Source organism: Erpetoichthys calabaricus, chromosome 9, assembly GCF_900747795.2.
Source record: "Erpetoichthys calabaricus chromosome 9, fErpCal1.3, whole genome shotgun sequence".
Taxonomy (NCBI): domain Eukaryota; kingdom Metazoa; phylum Chordata; class Cladistia; order Polypteriformes; family Polypteridae; genus Erpetoichthys; species Erpetoichthys calabaricus.
In genome coordinates this window covers 93,331,383-93,350,411 of record NC_041402.2, presented here as the reverse complement: position 1 = coordinate 93,350,411, position 19,029 = coordinate 93,331,383, and the positions used below count along the sequence as shown (strand labels likewise).

The 19,029-nt window shown below is 37.1% G+C and overlaps 2 protein-coding genes across 4 annotated transcripts in view; one reads left to right on the top strand and one right to left on the bottom strand.

Moving 5' to 3' along the window:
• Positions 1 to 1,212: 1,212 nt before the first annotated feature.
• On the bottom strand, positions 1,213 to 12,278 carry rbp5 (retinol binding protein 1a, cellular). Of its 3 annotated transcripts, none has more exons than XM_051932131.1 (4): positions 12,250 to 12,278; positions 3,783 to 3,961; positions 2,856 to 2,957; positions 1,213 to 1,557 (listed from the first exon to the last, which is right to left on the bottom strand). In XM_051932131.1, exons 2-4 carry the CDS (start codon positions 3,885 to 3,887, stop codon positions 1,504 to 1,506), a joined length of 261 nt encoding a protein of 86 aa, XP_051788091.1. In that variant the 5' UTR covers positions 3,888 to 3,961; positions 12,250 to 12,278; the 3' UTR covers positions 1,213 to 1,503. The 3 variants fall into 3 exon arrangements, with proteins under 3 accessions (XP_051788091.1, XP_028665766.1, XP_028665764.1); XM_028809933.2 differs by lacking the exon at positions 12,250 to 12,278 and adding an exon at positions 5,144 to 5,282; XM_028809931.2 differs by lacking the exon at positions 12,250 to 12,278 and adding an exon at positions 4,275 to 4,527.
• A 165-nt stretch (positions 12,279 to 12,443) lies between these two features.
• Positions 12,444 to 19,029, top strand: part of clstn3 (calsyntenin 3) — a 43,686-nt gene continuing 37,100 nt past the window's right edge. The window contains exons 1-6 of the mRNA XM_028809930.2: positions 12,444 to 12,761; positions 13,126 to 13,220; positions 14,290 to 14,412; positions 15,393 to 15,603; positions 16,899 to 17,107; positions 17,602 to 17,751. Coding sequence (XP_028665763.1) covers positions 13,136 to 13,220; positions 14,290 to 14,412; positions 15,393 to 15,603; positions 16,899 to 17,107; positions 17,602 to 17,751 — 778 coding nt within the window. The 5' untranslated portion in view covers positions 12,444 to 12,761; positions 13,126 to 13,135. The remainder of the gene's footprint in view (positions 12,762 to 13,125; positions 13,221 to 14,289; positions 14,413 to 15,392; positions 15,604 to 16,898; positions 17,108 to 17,601; positions 17,752 to 19,029) is intronic.

Here is a 19,029-nt window from a genome sequence, read left to right as displayed (position 1 = left end):
GCAAAGGGTCTGAATGCTTCTACAAAAATTGGGGTGGAGTGGTGGCTCTGAGGCTAAGGATCTGCACTGGTATCCCAAAGGTTGCCGGTTCAAATCCCCATCACTGCCAAAAGAGATCCTACTCTGCTGGGCCCTTGAGCAAGGCCCTTAACCTGTAATTGCTCCAGGGGAGCTGTACAATGGCTGACCCTGCTCTCTGACCCTAAGGGGTATGCGAAAACTAACAGATTCCTAATACAAGAAATTGTATAAGGTGAAATAAAGAACAAAAAAAATTAGAGATTTCAGTTTTGATTAATAAATTTGCAAGCCTTTCTGAAAATGAACTGAATACTTTCTAAATTCACTGTACAGTATACTGAGACAAATTATAGTCTCTAAATTAACCGATCAGGCAAATTTTAGGAAGAACTAAGAATCAAGGGCAGCAGAAAAAAACCCAGACAGACACAAAGAGAGCTTGTCATACATAAAAGACAGACAGTGGCTGAGCTGAAAGTGTCTAACCCAAGTCCATGGGACAAAAGCACTTAGCAGTGTGTCCTCTTGATTACTAACAAAAACATTACAATTTTGCTACTAAATGGGAAATTATTAGGCTACCAACAGTCACGAAATGTTAAAGTAATTTATAACTGGACTTTTTGACATGATCAGTTCATATTCCTAACAGCTGCAGGGCTATTCCCTACTCTTCACTGTATGGTCATTCTTGTTAAAGCTGAACTGATAAGTTAAAATAAAAACTCTTTGGTTCTGTACCCATGAATACTATCACCCGTTCCTACTTCATATCAAGCTAATTATTGAAATGGTCTTAGATTTCAAGTGATTCATTAGTAGCATCATTTGGTTTTTTTTTCTCAGCTTGGAGGAAAGTCAAAACATGTATCCTGATCTCCTGCTTCTCTCCCCTGTGGTGTAGAAGTGATTTGTGGACCACTCTACACAGTCTCTGCCTTTTTTCTTCACATATCCTTCTCAGCAGCCAATGAGTTCAAAAGTTCACCTTTGCTGTCTGCTGCATATCCATGGAAACCAAATGATTGGAGAGAGCAAAGGTAATGCTGTCCATTTGTTGTTTACTGCTGACTTCCACTAATCCTTTATCTTTTACCATTTGTCACTCACTCACTCTCTTCCAAGCTTGAACTTCTTTATTTATTCTAATACTTTTTCATTCCCAAAAAATACTTGAATACATCCAATCACTTCAAGACAATGTGAAAAACGTTATTTAATTAAAAGGAACTGATACCAAATTAAAATGTAGTTAGTTTTTCTAAAAAGACAAAATCTTGTTAATAGCTAAAGTCCATTTGTTTCAATCTGGCACTTGTTGAGCATTTTAAACAATATATAATAAGAAGACTCTTCTTTAGGAAAGATGTATTTCATGAATGATAGCAGCATCTACAGATATAAACTGGCTTTGTAATGTTCTTCTTCTAGATTACACTGGACGTATACAGAGCAGTGAAGATAATGTTGAGGCAGCCATCTTCACTTAACTTTCTTAAATATTTGTTTGCAGATGACACCTTCAACTGTCATTTCCTGTAATGAAAAAAGATTAACAAGCAATAAGCACTTAGATATGGTATTTGAAAATAAGTAAACATATTAGTAGTATGTGTATAAACAGCTCTGTGCACGAAAACATTAAAATTAAGGTTTTATTCTCTGTTGTCAGATCAGAGGCAGTAACTGTAACACATTTTTGATGGTACAAACTTTTGAATGAGGACAAACATAATAAAAGTCATATGCTGCTTTTTAAGTTGGTTGGTGCAGGGCAAGAATTTTTGGCAGATGAAAAAAGAACAAAGTAAGAAATATTCTGGTTTCTCAAAAATATGTACAATAGTGAGGTAATCAGTCCACCCTACAGAGGTTGGAGTTCCTACTCTTTGATAAAGTTCATACTGTAGATACAGTAGATGCTCTGTGTGTTTTTTTTTTGTGAGAGTTTTATTTCTTACACACAAATAAAAACAACAAAACTCATAACTGTACAGTAGATTTTACACAAATGTTTTAGCATGCAGAAACATAGATAGATAGATAGATAGATAGATAGATAGATAGATAGATAGATAGATAGATAGATAGATAGATAGATAGATAGATAGATAGACTTTACTATTAATGCCTGTAAACTTGTTTTTAGTTTTGATGTGAAATTTTATTGTCTGTCCTGAACCATGTTCTTCTTCCCTGGAACCCTGGACTGGATAAACATTCTACAAAATTTACACAGGTGATCAGTACGCTGCCATGTATAATTATTTACTTTATACATTACTTAACATTGTTATTAGTGCCTAACTGATCAATTAATGAGGTTTTCAGTTCTGATTTTAGCTATGTAATTTTGTATCACTAGTATTAATTTTAATAACATTCTCCTCAACAGACTCTTCATTTAACGTCTTTGGCATATTCTTCCAGATTTATTTGTAAGAATCATTACATAGGTAGTGCTGTTTCACAACTCCAGTGATCCATACTTAAAACTTGATTCAGTTTTTGCAGCAATTTGCCCATTCTGCCCATGTTCATGTAGGTAATTTCTTTCAAAGATGTACACTTTAGCAGGTTTCACAACTCAAAATTAGCCATAAATGAGTGAACGTTGGTGTGTGCCCTTCAATTTATTCTCATACCCCCTAAGATGGGTTTCGGTCTTCAAGATAGTCCTACCAGGATGGCTCAGCATGCCACATCCATGCAATGGAAAAAACATGTTAATAAAATGGATGGATAGGTGGCATATTATATACAATGGATTTTTTAACTTTTTCGCAAAGACATGAAACAACAAATAGGCAAATAAAACATGGATTTCAGCTTACCAGATGCAATAAATCACCTTCTAACCAATGCTTCCAACCCCGATTGGCCTTTTCACCATTTTGAATGCAAACCAGGTAATCACCCTCCCAACGAACTGTAGTCTGTTTGAGAGAATATTGATTGATCAACAACAACATTTATTTATACAGTGCCTTCCAATACACCGTTCAAAATGCTGTTCAAATGGTAAAAAATGAAAATTAAAGTGAACTACATCAAAATCTATGAAAGCAGAGCAGTTCAGTCTATGTTTATAAAAGGGACTGCCTCATCTGCACAGCTTCCCTTTTTTATGTTACTCCCTCCTACATTCTTTCCCTGCTGTTCCTGTGAACACTAGGCCAAGACACTTCTGAGTCTAAGAGCAATGAACTTTTGAGACAGTCATTGTTTATCCTTATCCTCTCAAAGAGCATGGGAAATGTGCACAAGTAGCATTGGGGTATGCAGTAAGATTGATTTTAATGGTAACATTCTCTCAGCATACATTACTTTTTTAATTTAAAAATCACAAAAGTCTTTTCAAGTTGTTCAGTAAGCTCTTCTACTTTTACTATTAGTAATTACTTATTTGCTATTTCTGTAATTAAGCCAATTCTCAAGATAACAAAACTTTACATGCAGCCATTAATATATTAATGTAAAGGCCTAATGTGGCACACATTCTGGGTCCCCACATGGAGGGGGTAGGGGATTGGATGGTAGTGGCCCCTTGTAAAGAAAAATAAGAATGTAAGAAAGATTACATCACTACTAGGTCCAAAGAACTAAAGCCCTGGGACCTATTATATTCTTAATGCAGCTTTGTACAGTATAAAATCTTCCTACAACTCTAGAGTCTTAATATGATGTTGTCTCTACAGGTATTCTGATATTCATATCTTCCTAGAATTTGTTAAAGCAGTTACTTATAGTGAAAAGCTCACCCGGCATTTGCGTCCATCAACGGCACTTAGGTCTTCTTCAAACTCTTCATCAAGTGGAAAGTCCATCACATAGTTTCGAAAAGTGGTCAATGTTCGAATCACCATTCGGTTACCATTTTGTATAATCTCTTTGTCTGGCCGCAAGAGACAAACAATCTTCCTCAAAGCAATATTGATGTCTGAAAGGGAGAACACAAATGACAGAAGATATCACGTGAAAGTGACTTTACAGAATCAGATCAAAGAGCAATGCAGATGAGGTGAACATGACAGAACTGAGGAATGAGCAGCAGAAAATAAATGAATGAAAACCCTGAGTGCTATACAGTGGCACATTGGGTAGGAGTCCAAGTATGGACTGACAAGCACAATAAACAGAAAAGAAGAGTTAATGATTAGAGGGACCTGTGGAAAAAAACACACATGATAAATTAATTTTGTTAGAGCGACATGATTTGATACACGATTGATCAGACAGACGAGCAGACCCACCGAGAGCAGCCAAGTATGCTTCCATGTTCTCTTGGGAAACTAGCTGGTAATAGCCGCTAAGGTCGATGCCCATTTTTTTTTTTTTTTTTTTTTTGCTTCTCTCAGTAACCGAATATTCTCTTTTGCACTCCTGCCTTCGGAGTTTATCTTCTCCAGCTGTCCTCCCCTTTCTTTCTATCTCTCCCTCTTCCCTCTTACTCTCCCTCTTCTCGTTAAACTTTGCTTTACTTGCCGAGAAAGAGTGGGAGGCTAAGGGGGAAAAAGGACGAGGGGGCGGAGAGAAGAGCGCAGCGGGTGTTGCAAACACATTGTAGACGCGCCCCCTGCCCTGCACGCGCTCCTCTTTGGCGTTTAACGCTTTCCTCGTTTCATTTTTATGTGTACTGCTTTCTCGCTCATTTCTTTTTCATCTATGAGTCTTCTTTTCAAAGTGTGCTTTCCCTGCCGAAAAAGCGACGAGAAGACGGTGTAGCAAAGAATGGGAAAACAAGCAAGAAGGTGGGGTTTCCAGTCTCATTACCGCCCTCCTCCGACTCTATGCACACACGCCCATCATACCTGTAATCTCCAGCCATCCCTCTCGCCCACTGTTTCAAAATGTGTTAAAATGACGTGAAATGCGTGAGCAGATGGAAAAGATGGTAAAAATGGGACGTTTCTAATACAAATACATCCCTGATCCCACCAGCAGAGTTTGTGTATTGATCATTTATCCATCCATTAGTCAATATGTGAATGTGTTATGTCGTATGGCTTTGTCATCTGTCTCACAGGCGGGAGAGGGGGCGGGGATTCGAGTCACGCCCATTAGCTTCTGATAATCAGAGACTCAGGAGCTGCCATTCGTACTTCGCATTAGAGGCCGTTACCTGTCCAGTTCGACGAGTCCCGTTTTCCCATCCCTCTCTTTCTCTCTCTCTCTCTCTGTTTCCCTATGCCGCCTCAGCGTTTTCTCCAGTTCGTCACGCCACATGAAAGAAGAACGCCTGAAAGAGGCCATTGTGCTCTTTTATGTAGAGCAGAGAAGGAAGGGGAGGGGTGTGTGGGGGATTTTTTCATTTAAACGATCGTCGGCCTAAATAATCTCCTTTGGCAAGACTAACGGTATGCGATATTGTCAGAGGGATTACACTGCGAAGCACAGAAGAATAACAATTCAGGTAAATACATAATAGCACTGATAGGAACTGCTAAAGCAAAACTGTACTATGCAACACCCACCTGTGCATGAACTTTATGTGAAGGTCTTACTGTCTCTGTTTAAGCATTCTGTTCAGAATACATTTATTTGTGCAACATGGGGAAATTCAGTGCTGCTATAATATAACATTCTTAAAAACATTTAATCCAGTTTATGATTTTTGGAGTCACAGCCTCAAAGGTAGCACTGCACATATAAAAGGAAAGAGCCTTGGGACAAGGCACCACACCATCCAAGGGCCCACTCAAGCACACACTTTTGCACTGGGGAAAATTTGGAAACCACAATTAACAGATAAATAACCTTTCTGTCCCCCAGTTACCGCAAACAAAGGTAGAGCGCTCTTTTTTTTATAAGGGTGAGAGGTAAAAGTTCCGTACATTGCAACATGGCAAAAAAAATCTTGCATACTCATTTGAAAACAGCTTGTTGTACCTCTGGAACAATATATATTTGGTAATGGCATCAGATTGGATAATTATAAATAATCATAGGATGTGACAGGCTCTCCTTATTATGTAATGGGATGTGGTTCTTTCTCTGGCCACTTCTCAATGTTTTTATCTCCCTTTCACGTTTTTTCATGTGACTGACACATAATAGTTTTTGTGTAGAAACAGATATAGGTTGCAGGATACAAGGGCAAGCACCAGGTAAAGTGTAGGAATAGCAGTAGAGTTCTAACTAATTCTAGATATAAAGAAAGGGGTAGTGACAGAGCCTTGGCCAAAATTAAATATAAAGGGCCCCTTCCTAATACCCCTCAATTTATTATTGCATGGACAAACAAGCAGCAGCACCAAACCAGCTGTCATACGTAAATAGGCCCCACACTCACCGTTCTGGTGACATGATATTCTAAAATGTTGTAGAGTTTAACAGATGTAATGGAGAAGTGGGATTCTTCACTGAAGATGACTTTATGCCAGTCCATTGGAGTCCAGACTAATCAACACTAACAAGAGTCCTAATGCTTTAAACAGTAGTAAGCATTTAAAGGAAGACACCATAATGGATTACATGAACAGAGGTCCCATCATTGCAAGTCATCAGGCCATGATCCAAGATGTTAACTTGTAATCTGCAATAAGCACCATATTTCAGTACTTAGTGAAAAGCATTGATGTAGGCTTTGAGATGGTACATTACATTATCTTTCAGTCCTCATGTGGTATTTCATTTCTGGACATCTAGTGGCACTGCCAAAGTCATCCAGCTGTCACATTCCTGTAATGGTTATTTGTTTTATTATTGGTCATGTTTGATATGCAGCCCTTTAGTGGGAGTGATAAATATAAAAAATGCAGTATGTATACCTAATTATTTATATTCCTGAACATATTTTATCTATCATGTCGGTTTTCATACACGTTGAACCACTGCTTCTGGGTACCAGTTTTTTTTTTTGTTGCTGTTGTCGTATTTCTATTTACATAAATTCCAAAGTTAAAGTTTTATTGTCTAATTGTAAAAAGTACAACACAATTCTTATTAGTGTCCCCAGTTTCAGAGAAAAAAAATACAAATTGTTTAAACTGAGCAACAGAAGAAAAATATCTCTCATCTTTTTCTCCTTCTTTCTCTCTCTCTGTCTCTGCCAAATGAAAGGACCAAAAGTGTCTCTGAAGGCCTCTCCGTGTATGCAGCTGCAGCACCTGCTTAACATAACATGGAAAGCCAATCTTTTTTTGTCTAGGGATCTTATAGAAGTGTCCTTTGGAAAAGAAGGCCTGACATGGTGTCCTAGGTATCAACAGAAACCTGCACTGATTCTACTCATTCTGAACCAGGATGGCTGTATCTTAGATGCAGAAAAGGGGAACCAGTTTTTCTACTATTGTTAGGGTTGTTTTCGTACTCTCAGCACATTTTATTTTTGCAAACCCTACAGGCCTATTTACATAGACAGCTAACAGTAGTTCTTAAAGATGACAGTGCTTCTCATAGGTTTGGGTCTGCCAGACAGTTACTTTACGCAAGAAAAGAGTGTCCCAAGTATTTTTGTATCTACATAATTCAAGACCTGCTGCATGTTTCCAAGCCTTTAGCATGTTTCTCATCTTATTTAATTTTTACTTTGTATTTATCTGAATTCCAGTGGTAACTGGTAGTTTTGAGCATATTCATTAGTACAGGTAAATAAAGGTGCATAAAAATAATTGGAAAAATGATTTTTTAATAAATATTTGATGTGATTATTTGAGCACAGATTAAATAACACCTTATCTTTCTTTTCTTTCCCCTCTCATATTTTCTGTGTGCCATTCTCTAGTTTGGTTTTTGCTGTTTCATTTATTGTTGATGGACCTGGGTTTGCTTCCCGGGTCCTCCCTGCGTGGAGTTTGCATGTTCTCCCCGTGTCTGCGTGGGTTTCCTCCGGGCACTCCGGTTTCCTCCCACAGTCCAAAGACATGCAGGTTAGGTGGATTGGTGATTCTAAATTGGCCCTAGTGTGTGCTTGGTGTGTGGGTGTGTTTGTGTGTGTCCTGCGGTGGGTTGGCACCCTGCCCAGGACTGGTTCCCTGCCTTGTGCCCTGTGTTGGCTGGGATTGGCTCCAGCAGAACCCCGTGACCCTGTGTTCGGATTCAGCGGGTTGGGAAATGGAAGGATGGATGGATTTATTGTTGATTATAATGCCTTCACAGGATTGGTAACACTTCAAGAAAATCCCGTCATAGTTTTATTTCCAATTGAATCTTAAAGTACAGAGGAAATGAGAAATGTAAGGAGGATGCTCAAGGGTCCTGCATTAAGGTGAAGACTTACTTACTGGAGTTTTTTTTCTATTATGAGTTTATTTAATATCCACAAAAGCTCAAACTTCCTGTAGGTCACGGATTGCAGTATGATTTATTATTTCCTGAAGTTCAGTCATGCTCTTTCCTTGCAATGAACTGATCGTGTTCCATTTTTTTTACTTCTCATTTGTTGTTTGACAAGCATATCCTGCTCTCTGCTAAGAGACAAAAATGACCCGATTATGTCTTATGACTAGCAAGGAGCTAGAGCCTAGTGTGGCTTAGCACCTGGAGGTTGGAACTTGAATCCAGAAGACATGCTTATCCCATTGTCTCAAATGGCTCACTTTGCAAACCTGAAAGAATCATTTAGTGAAGTATGATTAGGTTCCAACTGTGTAATTATCTAAAAACAGAACATGCTATGTGTTAATCATATAAAACACTTCTTGTATATTATTAAAAAAGGTGTTATATATAATTAAAGTGTTTTGTGATTTGCAGATAATCCATTACTTTGTTGTGGAACTGATTTCACATCGCAGATGACAGTTCAACCCACATATCCTAAACTGATTAGTCTGCTCCTAATGTGCTCTAGTTGGGGGTGAGGTGATTTGTGGGATGTGATATGCTGACCCTGCACTAAGTTCTGTGGATGACAGATGTATTTCTTACTGACTTGCAAAAATGCAATCTATGTAGTTGATTTCAGTATACTATCACAGAATGCTTTTCCGAAGCATCACATTACTATATAACAGAGTATATAGCACGTGCATGCTCCACTAACAGACACAGATGGTGATATTTGAATAGCTAAATAGTATTTCAAGGAAACAAAGACTGACAAAGGAAGAAAACTGTATGTTGCAGACTAAATAATATGTATCACAGAATCCATTTCTGAAAAGTTGGATGTGAGCCGACCCCAGGACAGCATTCTGGATAATCTATGCTGTAAAGCTATACTGCAAAGCTTTGAAATGTCAGTGTTTGGCAATAAAATAATAATACTGTTTGGTATTAGATGGTCAGCACCAGCTTAGAATAGACCCAGCTATGCTTTCTTTAGAGGATGGTTAATGCAGTTTTCTCATGACTGACATAGATAACACAATTGTATCACTGCCGAGGGGCTCTTGTTTAGAGTACACTATTTGTAATTGACTGATTCTACTACCAATTTGTGTTTAGAATCTGCTGTCTTATGCAATGTGGTGAGCATAACTCATTCTGTGCTGTGAGCTAAATGCCTCCATGAATCTGACTTGTTTTGTGTTTTCTTTTTCAGTTGTCTCATAGTCTAAGTCTGGTCTAGCTTCTTTGATAAATGGACTAAACCTGATTTTTTTCTGTCCTTTAAGGTACTAACTTGTCTTTTTTCTCAAATAAAACTAATCCTGTATGTGCAGTGACCTGTAAATTTACACTTAATGGACCAATCCTGTGTTCTGCTTAAGGCATAAGTATTTAGTTGTTTACTCCTTGATTAATTGCTTCTTCTGCTTATCTTGCATTTGGCTCCTGCCACTGGTCAACAAGTATTGTTTGTATACTCCATTCTGTTATCTAATGGACTCAGTTTAATTATAGTATTAACATGAACATACTAATACTTAAAGTAAACGTTTGGTACTTTTCAAGCCAAAGTTATTTCTACTCCATCATGTCATGTCAGTTTCTAACCATATTAATCCAGAATAGGGTCGCAGGAGCCTATGCCAGCTAGCATAGGCCGCAAGGCAGGAACCAATCCTGATTCAATTATTATTGATCCATGTCTTGAGACTGCACATATATTACCAAAGAGCATGTCAAAGTTGTTTTAGGAAGGAAAAAGCAAAAAACTTTTGTAAGATTCAGACATTTTTAAACCAGCCGGGATATGCACTTCTCACTACTTACTTCCATTTTAAAGGGCAAAACCCTAGGTTCTTTTTTTAATTTATACAAATGCTTCACTTTAGGGGTCAATTTCTTGTGGCAAATTAATATATACCATGATTGTGATGAAGTAATTTCAACTTAAAAAATACTGAACTTATCCTATAAAACCCCATCCAGGTTTGCAATTTGGCTTGCATAATATTTTGCTGGGATAGCTGGAACCCACTAACTCTAAAGCTGAATAAGTTACCTTTGAAATGAAATGGACAGATAATCCCATACAAATGAGGTTGGAAGATACTGTAGTGTTATTTAAAGGGTAAGCTTCTAACATTTGAAATTCATAAAAAATGATTTTTTTAGTGAACTTACCAATCATTTCTCAGTTCTATGGTAACAATGATGCTAGAATTGCATTTTGTGACAATGTATTATTATTATTTTGTATTATGTTCTTATGTTTAAAAGGGAGCATCAACCTCAGTATTTTGAAATTATTTATTGTTTATTATATATTTTTCTTATTGCCTATTCTCTAAGGTGCTAGATTACAATAAAGATGTAGGACAAGCTGATTATGAACAGCATGAAAATAAGAAGAACCTTGTAGATTTCACACAAACAGTAACTAAACCAGCATTAGAATCCATATATCCTGGAGGTTTGAGGCAGTAATGTAGAAAAAAACTGCACCATCATGCCTGTCTTTAACAAGTAATAGAGAAATGTTTCTTGGTTTCAGAGACTGTGTTATCATCCAAGGGGCTAACAGGACCAGTGATCTGATTTCTGATCCTTATTATTCCAGTTTAGGATAGTATCAAGATAAAACCCATCCTGGCAGCATGTGAACGTAACTTGCCTTGGGTAAAGCACTAGTGTTTCACATTGGACACTCATTTACACATCTACTGATAAAGGATCAAATCAAAATGAAATGCATAGCTTTGGAATGAGAGCGAAAAACGTGAAAATAAAATGTGGATATGGGGTAAATGTGCAAGCTCTACACAAACAATGACTGGGCTGTGATTCTAACCACTGTTCAAACATGGGCCCCCCAAGTAAGAATATGAGCCAAATGCTCTGCTCTCACCTATGTTTCCTAGATTCAGTGATGAAGATTGTACAGTATATCCATTATGTAACATCCTCACTAAGAAGAAGTATAGGCCATGAGGTCTTCTCATACCTACAGTATGTTTCCCTTGGTTCCATGGAAATATATCATCTGCCCAAGCATCCATTGTGCAATGTGCTTATCTACTTCTGGGGTCTTCTTTACATGTTGGCTTATTTTAGTAATGTATTCTGCAGTTATTGTGTGTCTCTGTGTGTGTTGTTTTTCTTTTTTTTTTTTTTTTGTATAGGCACAGTCCCTGTTGTTCATTTAAATATATACTATGTATTTCCTTAATTCCAACCTTTATTAGAACACATGTGCTTTCTTCCTAAAACAGTGCTATTTTGAAATTTCAGTATTTGCACCATACTAATCTGGAGACATCTCATAGCATTTGTATCATGCAACAGGATTTCCTGTCATGTCACCTCTGAAATATTCAAACTTTGTGTCTATCAGTCTGCCCAGGTATTCTCTTAACATATGCCATTGGTTTACTTGAGAATTAACCTTTCCTTAGAAAAGTTGTTTTCGTGTATCTTCTTGTCTTTTGTGTTCTTTGATTTGCTTCAAGTGTTTATACAATGATAAACTACTGTAGGTAATGTCGATGCTGATGTGGATCACTTTGGCTTGCTTTCCTATAATATAGACTTATTGTATGTTTCAGATATAGATTTCTAGTTCTTCCCATTTTAGGACATGCTGTTTGCTTTTTTGATAAATTCTTTGTGATCACTACCATCAGATGCATCATCTTTTTTTCTTTGTTACTTAAATATTTCTAGTTTAGTGTTGAATGAAATTTCTGCAGTCAACTTTTTGATTGACTTTGGAAACCTGCGTCTTTGCTATTATATATATATATATATATATATACTGTATATATATATATATATATATATATATATATATATATATATATATATCTGTGTGGGGAGAGAATGATCAAATGAGCTTTATTTCGTTACTGCTCCTTTTCAGTCACTTTGTGTTTTAAGTATTTGAGAAAAAGTACTGACCTCAACGCCCGGTTTTATTTTTCCTATGCGCTTCGCTCTCTCTCTCTCTCTCATATGTCGTGGTGAACAGGGGGAGTGTAAGGGGTGTCATGCTGCGATGACGTCATCCTGCAGTCTGGTCGGTCAGGGAAAGAGAGGTGGGAGGGGGCACCAGGTTGTTTTGCAGGAGGGGGCGAGGCCGATATCACTTTAGAGCGATAGAAAGGGGAGGGGGACCAGGGGGAGCGACAGCCACAGAAATTTCTGTTTTATCCTGAACCTTAAACGACGCGGAGAGAATCGGGATCACAGTAGCTAGAACTCCATGAATAATTAAAGGATTACCCGGGAGAAGAGAGGGAATACTACGAATGGACGAATCGAATAGATAGAAATTCAGTCAGCAGGGAAACGGGGAAACGGACGAATAAAAATATTGGAAAAGGCTTAATAGTAATCATCCAAATCCTGCACAGAGGCAGAATAGAGGAGCACAGATTACAGCGTCCGGCAGCATACGGTTTGGGCAAAAGGTAATCACTAATCACTTACAGTTATATTCGTTTCATCGCAATTGCATTAAAAGAAGGCGTGATGCGAAAGATGTGCAGGCTGCAAAAGAAGATGGAGCGACAGAGCGAGCAGCGCGGCAGCACTTAAAGAGTGCTTTCTGCTGCTGCTGCTGTTGGTGCTGCTGCTGCTGACAATATTGCGTATGGCACCGACTGATGTGCGTGGGGGTTTAAATTGCCTACTGGGGGGGCTCTGTATTAATGTCGCGCTTGGCGCAGCTTTTTCAGGGGTAGGGGGAGCTAATGAGGTACTGTGCGCCGCAAATTGTTAATCCACCATTGTCTTTCTTCTTTCCTTTTGGCTGGTGGCTCATCTGCTCTATAGGATATTAGTGATGGGGGCACCGAGGCAGCGGGCAGCTCTAGCACTGTTGGGGGCGCTGGTGTTGCTGTCCGGGAGCCCGGGAGCCGCCAACAAAGGTAAGTTACGGATGTGCAGTCTCGCACCTGCGTCAGCGCCGCCCCCGTTATCACATGCTTCATCATCGTCTCTTTTCCTAATCATCCCAACCTTCATGTCCCTTTCCATGTCTTCTCATTTGTATCGCTGTTGACATGGTTCTTCATCTGAAATTTCGCATTTATTATAATACATTGTATTTTGATTGTGATTGTCATGATAGTCCTTACATATGTATAATTCACGAGGTTTCTGAGGGGGATAATGAATTTAGAACAATATTTGGAAAAAAATACCCTTTATGTAATCAATTACTTTATAAGCACTAGTAAGATGCTGTTTATATATTTCTCCTTAAACAAATGAATTCATAAATCAAATTCAGACATAGATCACTGACCCTGAAATGGATACTTTTGATCATTCTGGAACTGATTCTTTCAAAAGATGCACTGTACAGTCCCAACTGGCTTCACAATAATCCTATGCAGATAAATAAAGAAGATTATTAATGGCAGTCCCTGCATTGCTGTTGCGGTTGAGCAGCCTAAATCGCAAAATATGTTAAAATGTTGTTGATTTCTCTCTTGTATGTTGCTTTTGGCATAGGATAACATTCTATAAACCTCGTGGGACACTTTGGTAATATTTGGATGGACATTTTTAATGGTTCATTTGCACCCTGTAAGATTTGGTCTTTACTCTGCAGGGCCTCTCACAGTTTAAATTAGCAGAGGCTTAACTGTGTGAGCTCCACTTGAAGAAATGCTAATTTTCATTATCCTCAATTCCCACTTCCACATAACATGCTGACTGCACTGTGCATTTTAAGGTGACACAAGCATTATATTTGTGCTGTTTTAAAATTATTTTTTAAATCCAGATTGTTGAAATATGGGATAGAGAGAGTAATCTGCTGTAATCCATGCGACAGAGTTAGGAGAGAGAGAGAGAGAGAGAACAAGTCATAGAAAGTGTGTGGAGACTATTCATAAAGAACCATTCTATCAGGTTTCTATCTGATACTTCTAGACTTATGTTTTTCAGTTATTTAATTGTTATTCTTACTAATTTCTATTTTTCCTTTAGCCAATAAACATAAACCATGGATTGAAACAGAATACCAAGGAATTGTGATGGAAAATGACAACACGGTGTTACTTAACCCCCCACTCTTTGCCCTGGATAAGGATGCACCCCTGCATTATGCAGGTAACTTGGCCAAGAAAGATTGATTTTTTTTTTAGGTTTCAACTTTTGAATGTTCAATTAGCTTTCTCTTTGGGGTATATGGGGGTTGGATTCTATCCCATAAGCAATAAACACAATGCAGGAAGCAACCCTAAAAAAAGAATGCCAGTCATTTGCAAAAAACACATACAAAGTTGCCAGTTCACCTCATTTGCAATCTTTTTACATGTTGCCCAAAAATAGACAAACACAAGCATAAAGAGAAAATGTAAATTCCATATAGGAGTTACCCAATCTGATAAGTAAGCATAAATCAATAGAGTGGTAAGACAGCCATGCCAACCTCTGCAGATATGTTGTCCCTCTCTAAATTACAGTAATTAAGACATATTGTAAATAAAGTTTTTATTGTAAAAGATATTAGAACTCTAATCCTAGATAACAGAATATTGTAATGCAGGTGTCAGTCTTGGAGAATTGGTTAAAACTTGCACATAATCGATTTATTTTTTTGTTTCCATGAAAATCATGACCAAGAATCCTGTAAAATGAAGAGATTGTCTCCTAATTACCTATAGCAAGGACATCAGTATTAGTAAATATATTATTTAAAACTCTTGGAAGTTAAACAGAAAAAAACAGGTGAATAAATCTGTAAATGTAAGAAATATAGGATGGTAGGCGAAAAAAACATAAACATAAGATAAAAGAAGCCATAAAATAGCAAGTTTAGCCACTCACACCTTGTTTTAACATAGACATATAAACTTACAAAAATAGATTCACAAAGAAGGTAAATTACCACCGTTTGTGTGGTTTATAAAGTGAAATAGGAACATGTTTGAGCTATTTATTCATCATTTTTATCTCAGGATCATTCTAAATTTTCCATCTGCAATTTAACCTACAAAATTTTATAATTTTATACCACAGTGACTTTTTTCATCTTACGTTCCACTCATGTTTTTTTAACTCATGTCTGTTTTTATTTACACCCTTAGGAGAAATTTGTGGGTTTCGAATCCATGGTGGTCCAAACTCTGGAGGATCAGTGCCATTTGAAGCTATTGTCCTAGATAAGTCCACTGGGGAGGGCCTTATTCGAGCAAAAGAGCCATTGGACTGTGAATCACAGCGGGAGCACACTTTTACCATCCAGGCATATGACTGTGGAGAAGGCCCTGATGGAAGCAACACAAAAAAATCACACAAGTGAGTCTTATTAACAGTAGGTTTCACAATGAGCAGCAAGCACAGCAAGAACGGAATGCCTTTGACTGAAAACAGTGGCACAAAAAGCAGCATATAGACACAATTGTGTTTATTACCTGAAAGACACATTGTCAAAAGTACTGTGATAAATACATCCATAGTTAGAAAATCTAGAATAATGTAGAATTTTATACACTACTTGTAAAATATAATACTGCGTTTATAATGATCTGTAGCTATATTATAAATTGTTAGAAAAAACACATATAAAAGAAGTATGGCATTATTTTGGTTTAAAGGAGAGCATATATGTCAAAAATACTGAAAGTAATATCTTGATTAAAGTCTAATGTCACAGTAAATAAGAGAGAAAAAGATAAGACTACTTATGGATTTCATGCAACTAAATACTCTGCAGATTTGAGACGAAATGCATAATTCTAAAGACTATTTTTTCTAGAAGAAGTGCTGCTAAAATGGAAGTCAGAAAAGTATAGATTCTTTGCTTAATGCATGCATAAATGTAAAATGGCAAATGTTATGGGAATAATTAAAAACCTAGAGTTTTTTTTACAGGAAGGAGAAGTAATAGGTGATATAAACTAATCCTTTAAGTCTCATTAGATATACCAAAAGGCAATGCTTCAATTTTTCATTTTAATTTGCACAAGGCTGAAATGTAAGAAACTTTTTTTAAAAGGGTGAGGGACTGAAAAAAATAGATCATCACATCAATAACATAAGAAAATAATCACATACAGGATGAATGTTTTGTAGTTTCAGTGGGAGAAAATGACAGGTATTCATCAAAATATGGATACAGGCAAGTTAGAGGAGCTAAACTGTGCATGTTATGTATGTATGTAAGTATATGTGTGTGGTTAGACAGATTGGTAGAAAGACACAGTTTATCAAGTTGTGTTTATTACTTGAAGGACACATTATCAAAAGCATTGTGATAAATATATTCTGGATGACAAAATATGGAATAACAATGTTGTGTTCACAATGTTATGAGTCTATACCGTAAATTATATACAGTATAAAGCTATTTTTTAATTTTGTATAGTTTTACAGCATAATAATTAATGATACACAAAGTAAAAATCTAGTAAAAAATGCCTGCACCTACAGTATTGCACTACACAAAGACTTGTTTAGATAGAGTGTAGAGTGAAAATGAATAACTCACATGATCAAAACAATATTGGATAAATCAAAATGACAACCATAAAATAAACACAGCAATACCAAAAGCTTCTCATGACAAATCTAACTTTTCTATTTCCTCTTAGAGCCACAGTTCATGTGAGAGTCAATGACGTAAATGAATTTGCACCTGTCTTTGTTGAGAGAGTCTACCAGGTGTCAGTGAGCGAGGGGCGTCTCTATGACCGCATACTGCGTGTGGAGGCAATTGATGCTGACTGCTCACCACAGTTTAGTCAGATATGTTTCTATGAAATCTTAACACCTAATATTCCATTTTCAATTGATAATGATGGTAAGTAGTCAAGTGTCTCTTTTGTCTTGCTGATTTTTTTCCCTTTCTGTCTAAGATATCACAACCTAATAGAGATGATGTGAAACTGTGTTCTGTTGGAAATGTTACCATAATGGGTTCTGAGTGAAACGTAAAAGGGGGTGTTGTAAAGCTCCCACATTCATCATGAATACACACCATGATAAATTATTATTACTATTGTTATTTATTTAGCAGATGCCTTTATCCATTAAAAGGATACACCAACTTTATTTGTTAACAGAAGACACCTAAAAGTAATAGTGCATTTACTCTGTGTATTTAGCAAGAAACAGTTTATGCCTGAGATGATCAGAGCTACTGGGTTGGCTTAAGTGCAATGCTAAAGACAGAGACTTGTGTGGCAAGCTACTCTCTGAAGAACCTTCGTTGCTGGTTCTCAGTTATATTATCAATAGATGCTCAATTCATCTCCTTACTGCTATTTTTCTCACGTCACCCACTCTGTTTCTAAGGAAACATCAAGAACACAGAGGTCCTTGACTTCCGCAGGCAGCGGTACTATCACTTCTCAGTGACGGCTTATGACTGTGGGAAAAAAAGAGCTGCCCAAGACACAGAAGTCCAGATCGAAGTCAAACCCACTTGCAAGCCAGGCTGGATAGGTGAACATATTTTTAATTTAATCTCATATAAGAATTTTCTTGTTTCCTGTGTAAGAAAAAATGCATGCATGCTGGCCATTTTGTAATTTGAATATGTCACTGATTATTACTTATTCTGCATGCACACCTTATTGTATTAATTAATATACTGTACACAGTTCTGCTCAGCACGTTATAGCTTAGAAAATGATCTTAAGCTTTCAATTTATCTTAAGTTGAATGAATATTTTCCACTGATGAGTCATCAATTCAAAAGGGGTTAGTTCCATTTTGACACATTCCTGATGTGCATGTATTTAACACAATTTTAGCCAAAATATATCTTTGGAACGTAAGATTGGATAACTGGCAGATGGATTGTGGGACATAAGCAACTTTCTGTTCTTTCCATGAACATTTTGTTACTGTTTGCTGTAGTTCAATGTTGGTCCCTATTGACACAAATTTGTATCAGTAATTTTCTGATCGTCATTCTCCATGAAAAAACAATCTTCTTCTTCTTCTTCTTTCGGCTGCTCCCGTTAGGCTTTGCCACATCGGATCATCTTTTTCCATATCCTCCTGTCCTCAAATCTTGCTCTGTTACGCCGATCACCTGCGTGTCCTCTCTCAGCACATCCATAAAACTCCTTTTAGGCCTTCCTCTTTTCCTCTTGCCTGTTTTTTATTTGACATTACCATAACCAACACAATTTTTGTTTGGAGTATTCCTTATTATTATTATTATTACCATTATTACCAAAGGCAACATGCTAAACATCAGTAATAAAATATAAATAAACAAGAACAGATTTTAATATTTAATGTAGAGCACAAGATGCTTATTGCTTTAATTATTTCCACAGCTAAATATAAACTAATAGTATAGCAAAACCACCTCAAGGTGATGGCTGTTAGTGTCAATAAAAAGCTATCCAGAAGGAGAACAGAGGGCAGAATATTTAAGAGGTCCCAATAGCCCTGTCTTCAAAGAAAGTCTGAACATCATATCATTATATTGGAAGTAGTTTGGATGGTCATAGTATGCTCATTTCACAGCTTTGGAATAAGAACTGTGAAGTATAATTTTAGCTCTTATGGGAAGAACAAAGGCAAAAGCAGCTATCAGGTGCAGATCAGAGGCTTCTTAAAGAAATGAGGAACTGTAGACTAAAGGTGATAAGGAGAAGAGCCTTGTCGGAACATGTAGGTTAAAAGTAAGAGTTTTAAAATTAATTCTGGTAACACTGAAATATTGATGGAAGCAGGTAAAAAAATACACCAGCAGAATTCTAGGTG